Raw genomic sequence first — 19,258 nt, forward strand, 5'->3', positions numbered from 1 at the left:
GCGGAAAAGACTCATCGTGCTTTAATAACAAAATTCGGAAAATGCTGAGGAACGAAAGGCTGTTACATTCTCGGTTCAAAAGAGAACGCGCAAATGAGGACAGCAAGGTTTGTAGATATTCGTGCGTCTGTGAAAAGATCAGTGCGCGAAGCATACAACAGCTACCACCGGAGAACCGGAAAAAGTTTTGGTCCTCTGCAAAATCGTTAAGCGGATCTAACGCTTCCATTACAGTCACACGTTGACCAGTCTGCTTTGGCGCTAGAATATTCCAAAAGGAAGGCCGAAGTTAAAAATTCCTCGTTTAAGAAATCGTTCACGCAGGAGAATGGTACAAACGTGCCGTCGTTTGACCGTCGCACAGAGTCCCGTGTGGAAATCATAGTAATGAGTACCGCTGGCGTAGAGAAACAGCTGAAACAGCTGAAAATAAATAAGTGGCAATGCCTAGGTGGAATGCCAGTTTGGTTTTACAGAGAGTAGTGTGCGGCACTGGCCCCTTACTTAGCTCGCATTTACCGCGAATCTTGCGATTAGCGCTAAGAACCAAGCGAATGGAAACAAGTGCAAGTGACTCTAGTGTATAAGAAAGGTAAAAGAACGGACCCACAAAATTGCAGACCAATATCCCTAACACCTGGTTCCTGCAGAATCCTTGAACATATTCTCAGTTCGAACATAATCAACTTTCTTTAGACTAAGGAGCTGGAGTTTATGTGCACAAATCAACACGGTTTTGGTAAGCATCGCTTCTGTGAAACTCACCTTTTCCTTTTCTCGCATGATGCACTGAGAGCTATGGATGAAGGGCAACAGGCAGATTCCATATTTCTAGATTTCTCGAAAGCATTTGACACGGTGTCCCATTGTGGGGTGCTAACGCAAGAACGAGCACATGGAATAAGTTGAGTGACTGCAGGTTGACACAAGATGACGTCGAAAAAATTTCTAGTTGGTGTGATGAATGGCAGGTGGCTCTTGCTGTAGACGAAAGCGGATGAGTAGCAAAAAACGAACCCGCAATATCCGGATACGGCACTCCAAGTGTTCTGCTTACCACAGTCACTTCGTTGAAATATCTGGACGTAATGTTGCGAAGCGAGATGAAATTGAATAAACGTGTGAGGATTCTGGTAGGAAAGGCGAACGGTCGACTTGGGTTTATTGGGAGAGTTTTGTGAAAGTGTGGTTCGTATGTAAGGGAGAACCCGTGTAGGACGCCAGAGCGACTTCTTGTTCAACATTGCTCGAGTGTTTGGGATCTGCTCCAGGTCGGATAGAAAGAAGACATCGAAACAATTCAGGGGGAGCAGGTAGATTTCTTACCGGAGTTTCGATCAGCATGCAGGGAATTGTTGGAGGGAAGAAGACACTCATTTCGAAGAAAACAACTGAGGAAGTGCAGAGAACCGGCACTTGAACCTGGCAGCAGAACGATCCTAATGACGCCAGCATACATTTCTGGTAGGGACCACGAAGACAAGATACGAGGAATTACGGCTCCTAAGGAGGCATATAGGCAGGCGTCTGTCCCTCGCTCTGTCAGCGAGCGGAACAGGAAAGGAAACCACTAGTTGTGGAACAGGGTACCCTCCGCCACGCACCGCACGGTGGCTTGCGGATCATGTATGTAGATGTAGATACAAAAGACGATAGTTGAGAGGAATTATTGGTTTCATGTCCGTAAATTTAGTGAAATCATTTTTGGCTTGGTTTCATTTGGAATCGTGAGGTTTTATCCATTCTATTTCATTTGTTTGGTCTTATGACTGCATGCATGAGGGTTGTGGTGTAATAGGTGGCCCCAGTAGGGTGTAGATAAGGACATTGACAGGAGTTTATGACGGCGGTGACGAAGCTACAGTGGTGGTGGATGTGGTTGGAACTTCCTGCACCGGCAGTGGTGGAGGCGATGGGGCGGGCCGCGGTTTGGGGCTGGCGACGGTGTTGGCGACAGAGCCAGCGACGCTGCTGGAGAGGGAGTCGACGGTCGCGCAGGTGGCGGCGACGGTGGTGGAGCATTTGACGGAGGCAGTGGCGAAGGAGCTGCCAGACTACGGCTCTCTGTGAGTGGTGAAGCAATGAGGACGACGACGAAGGGTGGGAGATGATCGGCGAAGAACCACTGGGAGAGTCCAGGTGAGAGCTGAGGTGCTGGTGAAGTATAGTGGGGCCTGTCAGTAAAACGGAGGATATACTTCGTACTGGAAATTTTGGGAGGACATTTTGAGGTTAACATGAGTAAAGCGAGTCAGAGAATATACTCCAGCCGAGAATGTGCTCAACGTGAGTAAAAAGGTGAGGGATGTTGCTTAAGACAAAGAATGTTTTCCGATTACGTATGAATAAAACTAGAGGAGCTTCTCACAATCGGAAAACATTGAAACGAGCTCTTTGGCATTCTTTGAGCTGAGCAAGTTCTGTTCAGGTTAAGTTTTACATACTTTTTGACAGTAATGGCAGAATTCATGCTGCTTCGAAGGCAATGAAAGATATATGTAGCCCAACAAAATGCTGAACAGAGACACTGTAGAAGTTTATATGGGTTTCACAATAAGAACATTACTTGGCTGGTGAACTTCCCTCCAGAAAATCACCAAAGAAGAGGGGACGACCTTTCAAAAGAAGTTAAAATTAAAACATTCTTGCTGGTTTTTAGTAGACCTAAGTTTTCAGACTAACGTACGAGAAAGCTTCGGTGTAGGCCTACACCAAACAACGGTGTCACTGACACTTCCAGATGTTCACCATGTTGTCTTTTGACAGCATAAGTCTCATAGTTTGGTACGTTATAAATAAGTAGGCGGATCACAAAAATTAATAACTGGTTTCTTACAAACCTAGCGACCTGTTTCTCGTAAGAACAGAGCGGGCAACCGCTTTCGAACTTGATAAGCGAGCAGAACACTGTGCGCCGTATTTAACCAAAATTATCTCGTGTTAGAGAACTCTGACAGAGTTCCGGCTTGGAGTGGATAAAAAGTCATGTAATCTTAAGATTTCGTTCGCATAATGTTCGCCTAACTTCTATAACTGAAAAGTTTTCCGCATGTTGTAAATTCGGTAACATCTCAAGAAAATGCATTTTCGTAAGCTGTACGTAGTTGTCTTACTAATTGGTTGCCGCACATAAAATAAACAAAATGAAACGTAGTGCAACTCTGCCTGAACACACTGATGCCGGTTCCAGACATGTCGCCCGTTTGAGCGAGCTGAATGACACGTGACACTGCGCGTGCTTTCGTTGCCGGACACGGCAGACCACACACACCGAGAACTCAGCAGGGAGCAGAGGTAGTGAGAAAAAGGAACCCTCTCGTCACAGATTATGGCTTCGAATGTTTTGCTCGTAAGAGCTTTCTCAGAGCATGTTCTTTTGCTCCGAGAATCTTCTCCAGACAACGTCGTCTTGTTTATTCATCTGACCCAGCGTGTTTAACTTCTGTTAGATGTCAGTAAAAAGTCGAAAACCAGATATGCAAGAGGGGAGGGCGTGGTCACAGACCTCCAGCGGCAGTGGTGCAGCTTAGGTACCGCCCTCCTAGTTCAGGCAGCGCACCATTTCGTGTCTCTTCTGTAGTTCACGTATCGCCATTTACAGTCGGTCATTTCTAAATTCCGCCAATCCACTTCATTACTGGACTCGCATGATACCTTTAGTAATGGCTCCAGCACTACAGGCCAAAGCCGCCTATAGCACACTGACCCTGCCTCTGTACCCTGATTGACGACGATTGCCTTCCGTGGTAGCGGTCTGCCTCGCTTATCGACACTCCACGTCCCTGTGGCGAGTATTGATTGCGTCTTCTGTGGATTCGCCACTCTGTGTGCCAACGCACGTTCCCCCAAAATGAATATGGCAGTTAGTATTGTAGTATTACTGCTGTGTAGTACATAGGCAAATTGTCCAGAAGTTTCCGGGCTTTCTTTACCATTTTAGTGGAGATTGTATGTTCACCTCAAATGGTTCAAATGGCTCTGAGCACTATGGGACTTAACATCTGAGGTCATCTGTCCCCTAGAACTTAGAACTACTTAAACCTAACTAACCTAAGGCCATCACACACACCCATGCCAGAGGCAGGATTCGAACCTGCGACCGTAGCAGCTGCGCGGTTCCAGACTGAAGCGCCTAGAACCGCTCGGCCACACCGGCCGTATGTTCACCTCCTTGCTCCACTTAAATACTTTCTTTGGTTGCCTTATGAAATGAACGGTTCCATTGCGTTAAAAACAGCCATTTCCCGAAATTCTTTGCCAAAAAAATCTCAGTATAATGATTATTCAGATCATTGTCAGTATGCATCTACTTCCTGGATCTGTGGCATGCAAACGATAAACTTTATCACGGCACGGATTCTGAGTCCCAGCTTGTCAGTGGAGTAGGTGTGGTACTGTACCTCTAAGCAGAACAGCGTGCTGGTGTACGTAGCGTGGAAATGATTTGCGAGCCTTAGCACCATGGCACCACTTGTCTTATGGGAGGGACTGCTTTCCGGTCGAACTGGGGACCCAGACATCACACGGAACTCATTATGATGCAGCTTCATGCTTTAACTGACAACATCGTTTTCAAGTAACAGTGATAACCAAGGACCATACTACAAGGAGTACAGGGAGTACTGATTGTTCTGCATTGTATCTGGCAGTATGGGAACTTTCCATCGTTGATGGGCTATAGGCAATGCAGTCGTAGATTAATAAGGAAAAAATTGTCTCATACCCGATTCTGAGGGCTCCATTCTCATCATAAGATGTACCTGACACATATGTATCGAATCGATGTACGGAACACTGACCTTAGGACAAAGTTTTACGGCCAACAATTTCTGTATGATAATTTCGACTGCCAAACGAGAGACCCGCACCAACCACTCACGAAACGAGACCGAGGGAATGCTTCAGAGCCAAATAAACAAACATTTGTATGCAATAGTGAAGCGTCATTTTGTCAAGTTTTGCGTCAGCAGACATGTACTTCTGCACGTCAAGCATACAAGTGTGAGATGGTGGGATGCACACTGCCGGATGTAAGCGGAAACATTGTAAAAATGCCACAACTGATAATGAGTAAAACAAAACACTTATTGTGAAATAAAAAGACATGTTTTGTACTTGCAAAGACGGATTTGAAATAGCTTAAGTCATCGTATGGCGATGTCCTTACCCGTTGGATTAGCTGAAAGGGACTCAATAAGTGGACCTGCTAGACGGTACATTTACGTTTGTCCATTGAACTCATCTTCCGGTGGGAGTTCTCCTTTCAGCTGTCATACAGTCTTTACGGAAAATTATCGCAGATGTCACATCACCTAATGCAGATAGGAAACTCCCTGGCAGGTCGTATCCCCGACGTTTCAAGTGATTGCACTCTCCACTGCAGAGTGAGGATTCGCCCAGGAAGCAACTCGCGAGGCCTCTGGTCACTGCAGTGCCCATCCTTCCGGGAGCGCTGGTCCCGCCAGCCGTGCAGGGGAGCTTCTGTGACGGCTGGAAGGCAGTGGCTGAGCTACTGGCGGAAGTAAGGCTGTGACGGCGGCTCTCGGTTCCTGCCTGCCCAGCTCGATGTCTATTTTTTTAAGGACGTCATATTCGCCATTGACTTTAGAAATTGTTTTACAATTGCAGTTTCGGCGTTTTGAGCCATTTTCAAGTGGTAATGCGGAAGATTTTGCTTCAGCTCATGACAGACATGTCTACATGTCAGCGTCTAAAATCATCTATAATTAATTTGAACAAGTCATTCATATCCTTAACATAAATATCACATGTTCACTCTCTTGCAATGCATACAAAATTCTTCTTTAAAGAAAAGAGGTACTCTGCGGCAAGCGCTGCAGTTCTGCTGTTTGATGTGTTTGAAACCAGTCAAAACGATATAGCAGCACAGAACGGAGTGGATGATCTGCAAGAAATAGTTACAATCGGTATATCACTCAAGTGCTCTGAAATCTAAAGATGAAACCTTGATGCGCTAAAATGCTAAAAAGACCAATGGATTTGCGATTGTTTGCTGTGTTACAATGCATCCTTTAAAGAATGAAAAAGTTCCAGGTTTGTGTCCCAGTCTGGCACACAGTACTCATCTGCCAGGAAGTTTCTAATCCACTGCTGAGTGGAAATCCGTTCTGGATACTTTTAGCCGCGCGGGATTAGCCGAGCGGTCTGGGGCGCTTCAGTCATGGGGTGCGCGGATGGTCCCGGCGGAGGTTCGAGCCCTCCCTCGGGCATGGGTGTGTGTGTGTCCTTAGGATAATGTAGGTTAAGTAGTGTGTAAGCTTAGGGACTGATGACCTTAGCATTTAAGTCCCATAAAATTTCACACACATTTTTGGATACTTGTACGTTCTTACATAAACTATACATGCTAGCTTTTTAACTTTTTACCTGGCACCTTGTGTGCTACAGGTGGCCGCCGTTGAGTGAACGCCTGCTGAGCTATCAGCCGTGGAACCTCTCCTTTGACGACGACTTCAGTGCGCTGTGCAAGGAGCGGCAGCCAGAGGCGTCGCAAATGTTCAGCCTCGCTGATGAACTGTACGCCTTCTATCGTGTCTACTGGTACACTACAGCTGAGTACATCGATTCATTCTACGAAGATGATGTCAAGATTGTAGGTAAGTTTAATACTGGGACTCGGCCACTTCACTTCATGGTTATGCGCTGACAAGTGTTCAGTTGTTCGAGGAATGAAATTCAAATATCCTTCAGAATATGTAGTTTTAGCTCTTGCGTGATTTTGCATGCCACGCAAGGTAATCTCTGGTGCTCTTTCCAAAGTCAGTGTTTAGATTCCTCGGCAACTCTCCGTCTGGATCTATGACAAGTTTATGTGACACAAAGGTCATAGGTGTACCCTCCACCTGCTCGTGGCCCATGAACGTTTCGATGCCAGCGATGTACAGAGGCTGTGTGATGTTTTCGAGACGTTACTCAAGTGCCAGCTGGCTGCTAATGATAGTGCAACACACTCGAAACAAGTGGGTGTCTCACAAATAATGTTTGCAGCCTCAGCATAAGAGGCAACCACCTCACCTGGGGTGTCTGCCAGTGTCTGGTACACTGAACAACTCGTCTCCCTCCCGTAGGAGGCACGCAACTCCTCTAAAACAGTGCCCATCCCACAGCACTTTGGACACCGTCTCTGAACGCCAGTGCAGATACGACCTTCATACATGTGCGACACGTGCCTCATATAAAAAAGTGTTCCTTTTTATCTTCTATAAACGCTCTAAACTTCTGTACACGTAGTTTTTTTTCAGACCTAGTCTAAGGCTTGTTTTAAAAATGGCGAATGGTTTCTGCAACTTAACGGCTTCAGACAAGCTAATGTTTTGTCAATACTGTAACTGGTGTAGTGTTCTACATTTCTCATCTATGATCCTGGCATGATACTGTTCGTATTTACTAATTTTCTTTGACGAACAATATTTCGATTTGTAACTGAACAGTTAATTGTATCAGATACCCTGTTAATATTATCCTTAGTAGTATTAATACTGAACTGTAGTAGGGCTGAAGAAACACAGCTATCGCACCTGTCTGCTAAACAACTGTATTTGTTCGAATCACTATATTTTTTAAATTTATTATTTTATTCTCTTTGTTGGACTTTATCTCTTACTCGATCATCTATCTATCCTGCACCAGACATGAAACGAGTTCTAATCGTTTAATTCTCTCTTTGTATCTCCCTGATAGCTACTTGTTCGGTAGGGAGTAACTCCATTTAAATGAGAGGAAGGGAGGACAGTGGGCTTGTGCTCTCTCAGCGGAATAATTATTTATGCCTGCCGTTGTCACTATTGACCGCTTCAGGCAATCGAACTTGCAGGGTTTTAATTGGTAGTAAACCGACTAATTAAGAAACTAAGGTGGTCCAAAAGCGTTACAACAGATAAAGAAGTAAGTTATCATAAGAATATGCGTATATTAGAACCAGGGACTGTAATACTGCGAAGAACGGCCTTAGCAAAATTTCGGCTGCAGCCGATAATTTACTGCAGACACTCATAAGAATAATAGTGGCACATAAACGGAAACACGCATTGTTAGCTAGTTACTAAACAAGCAGACTCTTACCCCATCTGTTTCTAGACTCAGCTGCACTCGGCAGCAAGTCTATAAGTATGACTGAAACTGTAATGGACACCAAGAACAAACGTGTGAGGTGAAGTTGATGTTTCTATTCCTCGCGAGTAGCGACAAGATATTAAAGAATGAGCAGCGACAAGAGCTTACAGAGTTGTAGACAACTAACCGTTTGTCTGGAAGCTAACTTTAAGCCCGACATTAAAGATATCTTCAGGGGAAAGTTGTCATGATAATCCCGAGAGATCGGAGAGATCGTGGCAGTTCGGTCGAGATAGGGAGTGGGGGAGGGGGGGGGGGGAGGGAAAGAAGAAACGGGTGCGAATCTCTTCTGAGCACGCTAATGAAATTTCTATATCAAGTTTAAGATTGTTATTGAATGGCAGAATGGCTGAGAGCTGCACCTGCTCGACTTGAATAATTATCGGTTAGAATGTTGCTAGGTACAGTCGAGTGATATGCAGTGAAGGGTACTGTTGTGGAGGAAATTTGGGGGTCACAAGACCTGTAGCTGTGATGACTGCTGTCTGCGCCGCTCGCTGCCGACAAATAAGATAACTCTCGTTCTATCTGGATTGACTTTCGCCAATCAAACTCTCCCTACGCCTTGATGAAGTCAAGGACTCCTATTCGCCCCTAGTCTAGCTATTGGCGTGGTACACAGGTCAGATAACCAGTCCACCGTGATGCCATTCAAAAATTCGCTCGCAGGCGTTTAACTATTACTCAGTCCGTTCACACCGCACAATAAGTGTGGTGGCCAACACAGTGAACAACGCTTAATCGCAAGGACTCAATATACAGTTGCACTTCGATATGCTCTCGACAGAGGTGCTCTCCCAGTGAAGTACTGAGGAGAGACTTGTTCCTCGCTCTTTGAGTACACGTACGAGCGCGCACGCTCTCGTTACGTGTTCTCGCTCCAAGAGCGACAACGGAACGGCCCCTCTGCACACCAGTCGTGAAGGGGTATATCTTTCTATCTCTTCCATTACTCCTTCAGCTCAAGGCATCAGAAATATCGTCTGCCAATCAGCATTGATCTTCTAAAACGGGAGAATGACGTTTTGTTTAAGGCGACCAATCCGGAAATCTGTAGTATCGGTGTTTGGCGTTTGCTGTCTCCCTGTGAAACTGCATGCTATGTGTAAAGAATGTGTAGGCTAACCGCTCCCACACAATGTAGCGGAATTTGCTTTTAAGCGGAACACGGTGTCGTCCTTTCACTCGGGCTAACGCTGTCTGCTCTACAGGCGGTCACTGGCCGACGTAGATAGCTTGGGACCGGCCTGCTGGGGTGCAGTTGCCTCTCTCGAACTAAAAGCTCCTGTGACCGTCGTGTCTGGAACGTATGTGTGTACGCCAGCCTCGAGTATTTGAACCACGGTGCGCACTTGCGATTTATTAATTATTTGCATATCGTTTACATGAATTCATACAATACTGACTTTATCTTTTCGAGTTTGGGCTCGAATGAAGCGTCTTGATGTGCAGAATATGATTGTGAGGGCGGAATATGTAAGCAATGAAGGAGACCACGACGTCTTACAGTTTCAGGAAATTCTTATGAGAGGCTGCTCATGACTCCATTACTTTCGACCTTCTTAAAAAAAAAAGACTCTTATTTCCTACCAGCTCCAGTCAAGTTGTGTGATATCATACTGTATGCAAGTTTATATCCCATGGCTCACCTATGATTTAAGGGTAGTGTCTTTGTATACTAATCAAAACGTCATGGAACCCAGGTTCGAACCTCGCTACTGCTTAAATTAGAACAAAAATCGTCAGTAATGATGGATGGGCGGATAGAGCTTCAAGGCACTTTTTTCCCCTGCTCCTAAAACCCTGAAGAGTCAGCAGTGCTCAAAGGCATGAGAATGCAGAAGGTAATCGGAACCACTGGTATCTGTCCACAGGACATGTGGCCTATAATTGAAAAGTGGTATGATGACTGCTCCATTGGCGAAATATTCCGCAATAGTCGCACATTCGGATCTCTGGGAGGAAACTGGCAAGTGCAAGTGTCCCAATGAATTATGTTTCCTGTATCGCTCCTTGTCTGGCACACCATGCTTCTTTTGTCACTGTAAATCTTACTCAACAGCATATCTCCATCTGCCTCGATAACTTCACCTCTTGGTGTAGCCTCTGTTACATCAAAATCACTTATGTTAAAAACCCAAGGAATTATTACAATAAACACCACCAATCATTTCTCTCACCCTAACTTCCACCATGGCACACATAAACATGACTGTGTGGTGGTACTCTCTTCAAAAGTAAGCTGATTCGAATCCAGGTGATGGAAGAAATTTGCATTGCTGGTATTTCCCCTGTAATGGGAGGGGGAATTGAAGCATAAAGTTTCTCATCACCAGACCTCGTGTCAGTGTTCTACATTACATTACCTCTCCTCAGTGTATCATGATACACTGATGCCTGTGACACTGTTGAAGGTCACACATGTGGTGTCGACGATAATCGCCTACAGCAAATCGACAATCGACCACCGGAGAGATGCTGTACACCTAAGCAGCATCGCCACCGCCTATGAGAAAGAAGTAGTAAGCCACGCCTCCTGTAACTTCGAGGCGCCACACACGACAAGTATTTCCAGCTCTGCTAGTGCTTGGTACGAGTTCTGCCAGAGTCCAGCCTGACTTCTGTTCCGTCTACGAGGGTATCAAGAGTTCCACGACGACTGCAGAGAAGCGACGAATTTCTGCCTTCAGAGTGCAGTGTCGGCGTAACGTCACTCAGTGAAGCCTAGGCCAAGCATGCACGTACAGAGAGTCGAGGGCCAACAACAGACACATATTTGGCACAGTTGTAGTAAACGTTCAGTGCTCATCGTCTGCAGACTTGCACTGTAATGCCGCTCAGTGTTTTCAGTAGCTCCTGTGTATTTGGACCCCAATTAATACCACACGTGCTCACACAGCCACAGCCACGAGGAGCTAAAGATAAGTGTATTGCTTTCCAAACAATAAGGCGTTCTGATCATTGACTGTTTCATTTATCTGCTTGTAAATTTATTAAAAGCATGACACAACAACATGTGTGTCAGATGTGGTTGTTAAGCTCTTAACGCATCCATTACAGTCACGTACACTCAACAGATAACTCCGAGTCACAGTTCTCTTACAAAGCAAGGACAGTGCCCAATTACGTGGAGGAAGATAAGCGCTTGCAGTAAAGCGGTGGACCTGCTGCTCCATTCCTCTCTGCTGACATGGGCAGAGGACTCTCACTTTCTCATATCTTGGAATAATCACGCATCCTCAGCTTACAACAAACTCAAATTAAGAAGACAGGAAACTCGACAATGTGGGGATTCCATCATTCAGCCATCCTCTGTACGTGGTTAAAACCCACTGAACGAGGCGATGCTGTGGTAAGCTGTTGGCTCCAAACTTGATTTTCGACCATATTTAGTTTCTCTTCGATGTCCCTACACAGCTTAAGGTGAATGACACGACGGTTCCTATGGATGGACCCAGTTGTCCTGCTTCCCCGTTCTTCCCAATTCTGGGTTATGCTCTAATAGCTGTTTCACCAACAGGACGTTAACCCCTGATCTTGTTTCTTCCTTCGTCTTTCCAAAAGCCTTAGTGACCCCAGTGTTACTTTCGCCAATATAGCTTGGATCTCAGCACTCTCAAAAATTTACCATTCCTTACAGTCTTAGAACACCTTGCACTCCGTATCATATTTGCCGTCTCAGACGCAACCTCTGCCAGCTGATTACATTACCCTCTCTTCTGAAGTTCCTCAGATTTTGTCACAAATTATAAATGTTCCATAAACGTGGGGAACAAAAGCAATATTTCTCGCCTATCCTCTGGATACCTAGGCTTCTGGTGCGCCTATACCAACATGTCATATCCACCCTCCAATTGCCACCCTTCTGTATCCTATTCGAGCGGAACTTCAGCTGGCTGGTTCTTCCTGTTCCAAAATAGTATGTAGACACCTACTCCTCGAACCAGCTATAATCCTAGCGTATATGCCTCTTCAGTATGTAGATGACCCCGCTTCCAGCCTCCTGACCACTGTCATCCCTCCCTCACACCTCCCTCTACCCACACCAACTTGTCAATCATACTTCCCAGCCCACTCCAACACCTTGAATACATACATCCTTTCTGGCCGGCACCTGCATCATACTGTATTACCCTCGTAGTAGTTATTGGGAACTGACTGCCAGTGACTTGCCAGAAGCACGAACCTTATCTTCACCATAGCACCATCATCAACTTCAATGTACATGTGTTTATGTAGAGACGCTATGGCTTTTATTTTTTTGAAACCTATCATTTCATTCTTTCTCCCATAAAAGCTAAACTGGCCTAACTTCGATAGGCTGAAGAGCAGCAAAGTGTCCGAAGCTTGCGCACCACACGATAATGTGGTGGGAGTGGAATGAATAACAAAGAAAGTGGAGTGTTTACGACAAAGTCGTGCATTCGGCCTTTCACAGAATGTGCCTGTGTAAAAGAATCTTTCAGAACTTATTCGTCTTACTGGGTATACATTGGCGCTCAACACGCCAATGAACCTTACAGGGTGAGTCACCTAACATTACCGCTGGATATATTTCGTAAACCACATCAAATACTGACGAATCGATTCCACAGACCGAACGTGAGGAGAGGGGCTAGTGTAATTGGTTAATACAAACCATACAAAAATGCACGGAAGTATGATTTTTAACACAAACCTACGTTTTTTTAAATGGAACCACGTTAGTTTTGTTAGCACATCTGAACATATAAACAAATACGTAATCAGTGCCATTTGTTGCACTGTAAAATGTTAATTACATCCGGAGATATTGTAACCTGAAGTTGACGCTTGAGTACCACTCCTCCGCTGTTCGATCGTGTGTATCGGAGAGCACCGAATTACGTAGGGATCCAAAGGGAACGGTGATGGACCTTAGGTACAGAAGAGACTGGAACAGCACATTACGTCCACATGCTAATACCTCTTTATTGGTCTTTTTCACTGACGCACATGTACATTACAATGAGGGGTGAGGTACACGTACACACGTGGTTTCCGTTTTCAATTATGGAGTGGAATAGAGTGTGTCCCGATATGTCAGACCAATAGATGTTCAATGTGGTGGCCATCATTTGCTGCACACAATTACAATCTCTGGTGTAATGAATGTTGTACACTCCGCAGTAATGTCGCCGCAAGCTGCCACAATACGTTGTTTCATATCCTCTGGGGTTGCAGGCACATCACGGTACACATTATCCTTTAACGTACCCCACAGAAAGAAGTCCAGAGGTGTAAGATCAGGAGAACGGGCTGGCCAATTTATGCGTCCTCCACGTCCTATGAAACGCCCGTCGGACATCCTGTCAAGGGTCAGCCTAGTGTTAATTGCGGAATGTGCAGGTGCACCATCATGTTGATACCACATACGTCGACGCGTTTCCAGTGGGACATTTTCGAACAACGTTGGCAGATCATTCTGTAGAAACGCGATGTATGTTGCAGCTGTTTGGGCCCCTGCAATGAAGTGAGGGCCAATAAGGTGGTCGCCAATGATTCCGCACCATACATTTACAGTCCACGGTCGCTGTCGCTCTACCTGTCTGAGCCAGCGAGGATTGTCCACGGACCAGTAATGCATGTTCCGTAGATTCACTGCCCCGTGGTTTGTGAAACCCGCTTCATTGGTAAACAGGTAGAGCTGCAACGCATTCTCTGTTAAAGCCCACTGACAGAATTGCACTCGATGATTAAAGTCATCACCATGTAAATGCTGATGTAGCGACATATTAAGCGGGTGAAAGCGGTGACGATGCAGTATGCGCATGACACTACTTTGACTCAGTCCACTGGCTCTCGCAATGTCCCGTGTACTCATGTGTGGGTTCATGGCAACAGAAGCTAACACACCAACTGCACCCGCTTCTCCTGTGACGGGCCTGTTACAGACCCGTTTGCGTGCTACGACCATACCTGTTGCATACAGTTGGCGGTAGATGTTTTGCAATGTGCGGCACGTTGGATGCTCTCTGTCCTGGTACCGTTCTGCATACACCCTGCAGGCTTCAGCTGCATTTCGTCGACACTCGCCATAGATGAGTATCATCTCCGCCTTTTCAGAGTTCCAATACACCATGGGCACAGTTCCTACAACACTACACTATCACAGACGTCTGGTAACATGGTGTACTACAGTTGGACTGCGTGCGGAGACGAATGCAGGATAACAATAGCAGCAAGCGCTACATGCGGACACTGCGACAGCTAGACCAAACCACAACAGTGCACTACAGCCACACTCGTAAACACGGTCGTCATCGTAAACGTGTCCCTGCAGATGCTGCTCGCCGACCGTGGCCCGTGTTTGTTACAAGACGCAACTGAACGTCGGAGGTTTCAAGCATCAACTTTAGGTTACAATATCTCCGGATGTAATTAACATTTTACAATGCAACAAACGGCACTGACTACTTCCGTGCATTTTTGTATGGTTGGTATTAAACAATTACACTAGCCCCTCTCCTCACGTTCGGTCTGTGGAATCCGTTCGCCAGTATTTGATGTGGTTTACGAAATATATCCAGCGGTAACGTTAGGTGACTCACCCTGTATACATTGGATGATGTGTAGCATATCAGTATCATTCTCCTTTCATTTGTACTCTGAACAGGAATAGTGGTCGAGGAAAACGACCATCAGGACTTCTCAGAATGCAGTAGGTAAAGCCGTCATCAAGCTGAAGCCTGGTTTGGTCACCACAGTGCTTCGCGAGCCACTGTCCTACTGCAGGTTGTGGTCAGTCGCCGTCTTCCTACTTTTGAACTAACTTACCCAGTTAATAATTGTGGGAGAAAGTTAATTATTGGGTCTCCGAACAATTCAACAGTTCCAAACATTTTCGATTTCCATAAATCAATGTCAGAGGTGAAAGAAGAGATAAGTGACAGAAGGAATCTCGGGAGCAATGCCTGAATCCCAAATCTCTGGAGTTGTAATCCCACATTCATCCACTCAGCAGCTGAGGCATGTATGTCCCAATTGCATTTATTTCTGCGTTATTATCATTACACAAGGTACGAATGAGACGAAGTAATTACATTTTTTGCGTGTTTTTGAATGTATGCAAACAGAGTATTAACAGTAAATCGTTCATTGTGGTAAAGGTACTTCCAAAATCGTCAGTTACTGTATTTTGTTGTGCTGTTTCTCGACTATCTCGTGCTAACGAAACAAACTGGTGACAAATATGCTCCATCACTTTTTTTTACGCTGCGTGATGGGGTCACTAAGTTGTTCATTAAGAAACCCACACATCTGAACAACAAAACGAGACTCAAGCTCCTTCCTTCTACAACCACACAAGATCCGTGATTGCCTTGTCATGGAGCTGAGATACTGAAAACTTATGTTGTACTGAGAGATGGAAGTTCCCATTCATGTAATCTTCAAAAGAATGTGGTCCTAACAGGTATTCTGATCACACAATGACCCACATAAGGTGAGGTGGGTTCCTTTCCAACTCTTGGTAATATTGGTACTTTCCTTAGACAAGAAAACAATTTTTTGCTGATCAAATAGTGGTATATGGCACATTTATATGTAAACAACAGTCTTGAGCGAGACATGGCAGAAGTCGCCACAACAAAGTACGGTAGGTTACAAATCGTTGCTCCGCACTACTGTCAGATAATTCAGTAACAAACATGGGCCTAAATCCTTTCGTATTCATATTTTTTCAATATGGTCGTGCATTGTTGAACAAGATGCTTGAAGTCGAACAGCTCTTTTGCAAACGGTTTTGATTGGAGACTGCTCATCTGATTAAGAGTGGGTGACACACGTTCCTGTCACTTTTTATTGCTTCCAATATGTGGTCTGAGACAGCCTGAAAATACAGGACATTTATCTCAATCAGGTATGGCTACTTTACGAGGGGGACTGAGGCAAATGGTCTCATCATGCGTTACATAGTTTTTCCTATCTGCGGATGTTTATGCACCCACGAATCAGCCACTAAACTCTCCTTTACAAGATGGATTCGTAACTCAAAGACTGCAGTGCTGAAACAAAAATATAATTCTGATAACATTGTTTTTTTGCCATCTTCAGTGCAGGACTATCAATAAAACCTATTTACTTCCTCATTTTTACTATGTCACGAGCGATACAGGGATTTGTTGGACACCCTGTAGATGAAATAGACGCGCATAGTAACATGATATCTGTCTTTGTTAATACTCTTACTTTGTGTTGACATGCCGCCTTACATAGTTCTGGGTAACTGAACCTGGATAATGTGGGTAAACAACGCCCAGGCTCGTCATCCAGAGAAGACTTTGGATTCAGCTGCCTGCAGTGTACGGCCACCACCTACTTGCTGTCGTTTTCTTGCAGACGAGGAGTGGCAGCTGGAGGACAGAAGCCACGATACGCTCTCCGTGGGCACTGACTGCGTGCAGCTGTTGGTGAACGCCCTGGACCACCCCACGTGTCCGCTGGAAGACCTGCCACTGGAAGCCGTGAAGCAGCGCGAGCAGTGCCGCAAGCAGCTGTGGGACGACATGGTGCAGAGGTGGCCTCACATACCCGTCACCAGCTACCTGGCCTACACGCAGAGGGTGGACGTCAACCTCTGTCTGCTGGCCTGGATGGCGGTCAACTCGTACGGCATTTGTCAGGACGTCCCGTTTAGTATGATACAGTCTGTGCACGATGCTCGCTGCTATTTCGATAGTCCTGACGATCAATCATGTCTGCAGTCGAACGCTACAGACGCCATCTGCTCTGTTTCCAGAGCTATTCTGTTGCTAAAGTGTCGCGACTTTTCCGTCATTCGGACTTCCCATAATTGTACGTTCACTAGTTTCGCATTTGGATTATTCCGTAGTACTAACAGTATGCTCTATCAAAAGCTAACAGAAGAAACACTAAACTACAAAAACAGTTTAAACAACGCCACCTTGAAATACAAGGATTTCAAAATCGACAGCTTGAAGCCTTTAGAAATCTCATTTATATTGGTAAATATCATTTTCCGTTTTTCGACTGCCGGAGTATACATGTATCTTCCCCAGTTACGCAACTTGCCTGGTAAGATACTCTTGTCCTTTCAGATCACGTGCATAGTCCAGATCCTGTGTTCTGAGGTCGTGTATCGTATGGCAGGCGTCCCTGACTTACCAACAGCAGTGCTGATAGACAGCGCCCTCACACTTCTCAGCTGTATCTGGCTGAACTCATTCTGCTACCAGATGTATTCTTGTGTTCGCCATCTCAGGCTTCCTGACCAGCTACTACCTGCTGAAGTAAGCCAGTTATTCCGTCGTGAGGTGCTGTGTGTGTTTGTACCGTGGAGTATAGTATGTGTGGCAGCTGTTGCTTTGGAAAAGACGAGTAAATATCACCTGATCCACAGTCGCATAGTAGTCCTTGCAGGGATTTCACTGTCTGTGGCATTCAACTTGGTTTGTCTGGGACTGCTTGGATACATGTACCTACGTACTCGGTGCTCCATGCGGCAACTCAAAATTGTTGATAACAAGAAATTTGCCTCAAAGAAGCAATGTCTTTTTATGTCAGTTAAGGCCATTATATTAAGTGGAACAGGAATTATCATTAGAACTGGGTTCCACCAGGCTCAGGGAATAGCGCAGTTAGTGTACTATATGCATCTAGTTACGATGGTGCAAGGACCAGTGCTCTTCGTCTGTTTCGTTTGCAATGGAACGACGCTCCCCCTACTGAAGAACAGGATACTTCTTTGGTGGAACCCAACCAACATCCCTGCAGGTCTAGAGCTGTGTTCGGCAGCCGAGAGGAATCTGGCCAGGAGAAACAATGAACAGTCTCCCTTTTCAGAATCCTCGCTGTAGGCTCCTTCAGTATTTTTCGCAAATAACTGTCTACACACTACACTGCATTAAACCCAGCAATAAAATGGACTCTACCTGGTATGACAATATCAAATGTCATTAAATCTGATATCGTACAGCCAGTACTTCTCTTTCCTAACGTCTCCTTTATTTATAACTGTGTGCTTATTTGTGAGTGGTAGCCTCTGTCTACCTATTCTAATGCACTGAGACTACTCACTAAAATTGTTGGGAAATGCTTTGTGTATACAATAGGCTGCGTCAATCACACAGCCTGTTATATAAAAGGAAAACGCAGCACGTTGTCGAAGGAATTCCCGTTTGTCAGTGTCATCTACCGTGGCGATGGTGCATTTCTGGACAGATATTCGTATGACGTCGTTTCTCCGTTTTCCTTTGAGGATCTGTCTTTGCAGTATGTCGATTTTATTAATGTATGATATTAGTATATATCATATTATGTTTGAAACAAAGATATATTCCATGTGTGTGTGAAAGATGTACTTTTAAATGATTTGTAATTCAGGTACCATGACAAGAGACATTCAGATACTTATAAAATCAAAAGAGAGGGGCGTGTGACTGAAGTTGTGTGTGCATGAAAGTGTAAATGGGTTTGTTGAGCTTATTAGTGGTTCGATTACATAGAGTGGCTCAAACAGGTATAGTAATAAAGTAACAGATGACTTGTTGTGTGAAATGTGGCTTGAAGTGAACGCAAAATGTCGAATGGCAGAGTTATATGAGATTAGCATTATTGGGTTTGTGAGACAAGATGGTGATTTGTTAAGCTAGAGGTCTGTAAGGGTACTATGGCAGATGTTAAAAGTTAATGTTCCATGTGCCACTCTTGAGCAAGGAAGAACATTACTTAAAGGCGTATTTACAGAAACAGTACTGTGGAAGGATAAACTTGTGCCAGCACTGTGAGTCCTGGAAAACATGTGCCATAGTAGCTTCACTAGAAGCACACAGTACGCCGAAATTGTTGTGATTCGTAATCAATAGACGATCTCCCATTTGTTCAAATAAAACCTGAGTGAGCAAAGTAAAGGAGTGTCTGTGTGAATTTAGTATCCAGCCCAACTGATAATCCTGTGATAAATAGTACTACGTGGAGTGATTTTCGTGAATTGTGAAACTACAGGGCTCATCGCGCACTTAGCAGGCACCCGCAGTGTTAACCGCGATTTCCGTCTGGACGCAGTGGAACCAGAGGCCGCAGCGCCACGAGGGAGGCAGGTGCCGGGTGCAGCCCGCCTGGCCGCAGGGGGCGCCGGCAGCTCAAC

At 45.2% G+C, this 19,258-nt stretch overlaps 1 protein-coding gene across 1 annotated transcript in view; it reads left to right on the plus strand.

The window, feature by feature from the left end:
- Window positions 1-19,022, plus strand: part of LOC126439682 (uncharacterized) — a 54,121-nt gene extending 35,099 nt beyond the window's left edge. Inside the window, exons 4-5 of the mRNA XM_050090572.1 lie at window positions 6,409-6,617; window positions 16,492-19,022. Of these exons, the coding sequence (XP_049946529.1) occupies window positions 6,409-6,617; window positions 16,492-17,969 (1,687 nt within the window). The 3' untranslated portion in view covers window positions 17,970-19,022. The remainder of the gene's footprint in view (window positions 1-6,408; window positions 6,618-16,491) is intronic.
- The last annotated feature ends 236 nt before the right edge of the window (window positions 19,023-19,258 follow it).

Source organism: Schistocerca serialis, unplaced genomic scaffold (assembly GCF_023864345.2).
Source record: "Schistocerca serialis cubense isolate TAMUIC-IGC-003099 unplaced genomic scaffold, iqSchSeri2.2 HiC_scaffold_1331, whole genome shotgun sequence".
Taxonomy (NCBI): Eukaryota; Metazoa; Arthropoda; class Insecta; order Orthoptera; family Acrididae; genus Schistocerca; species Schistocerca serialis.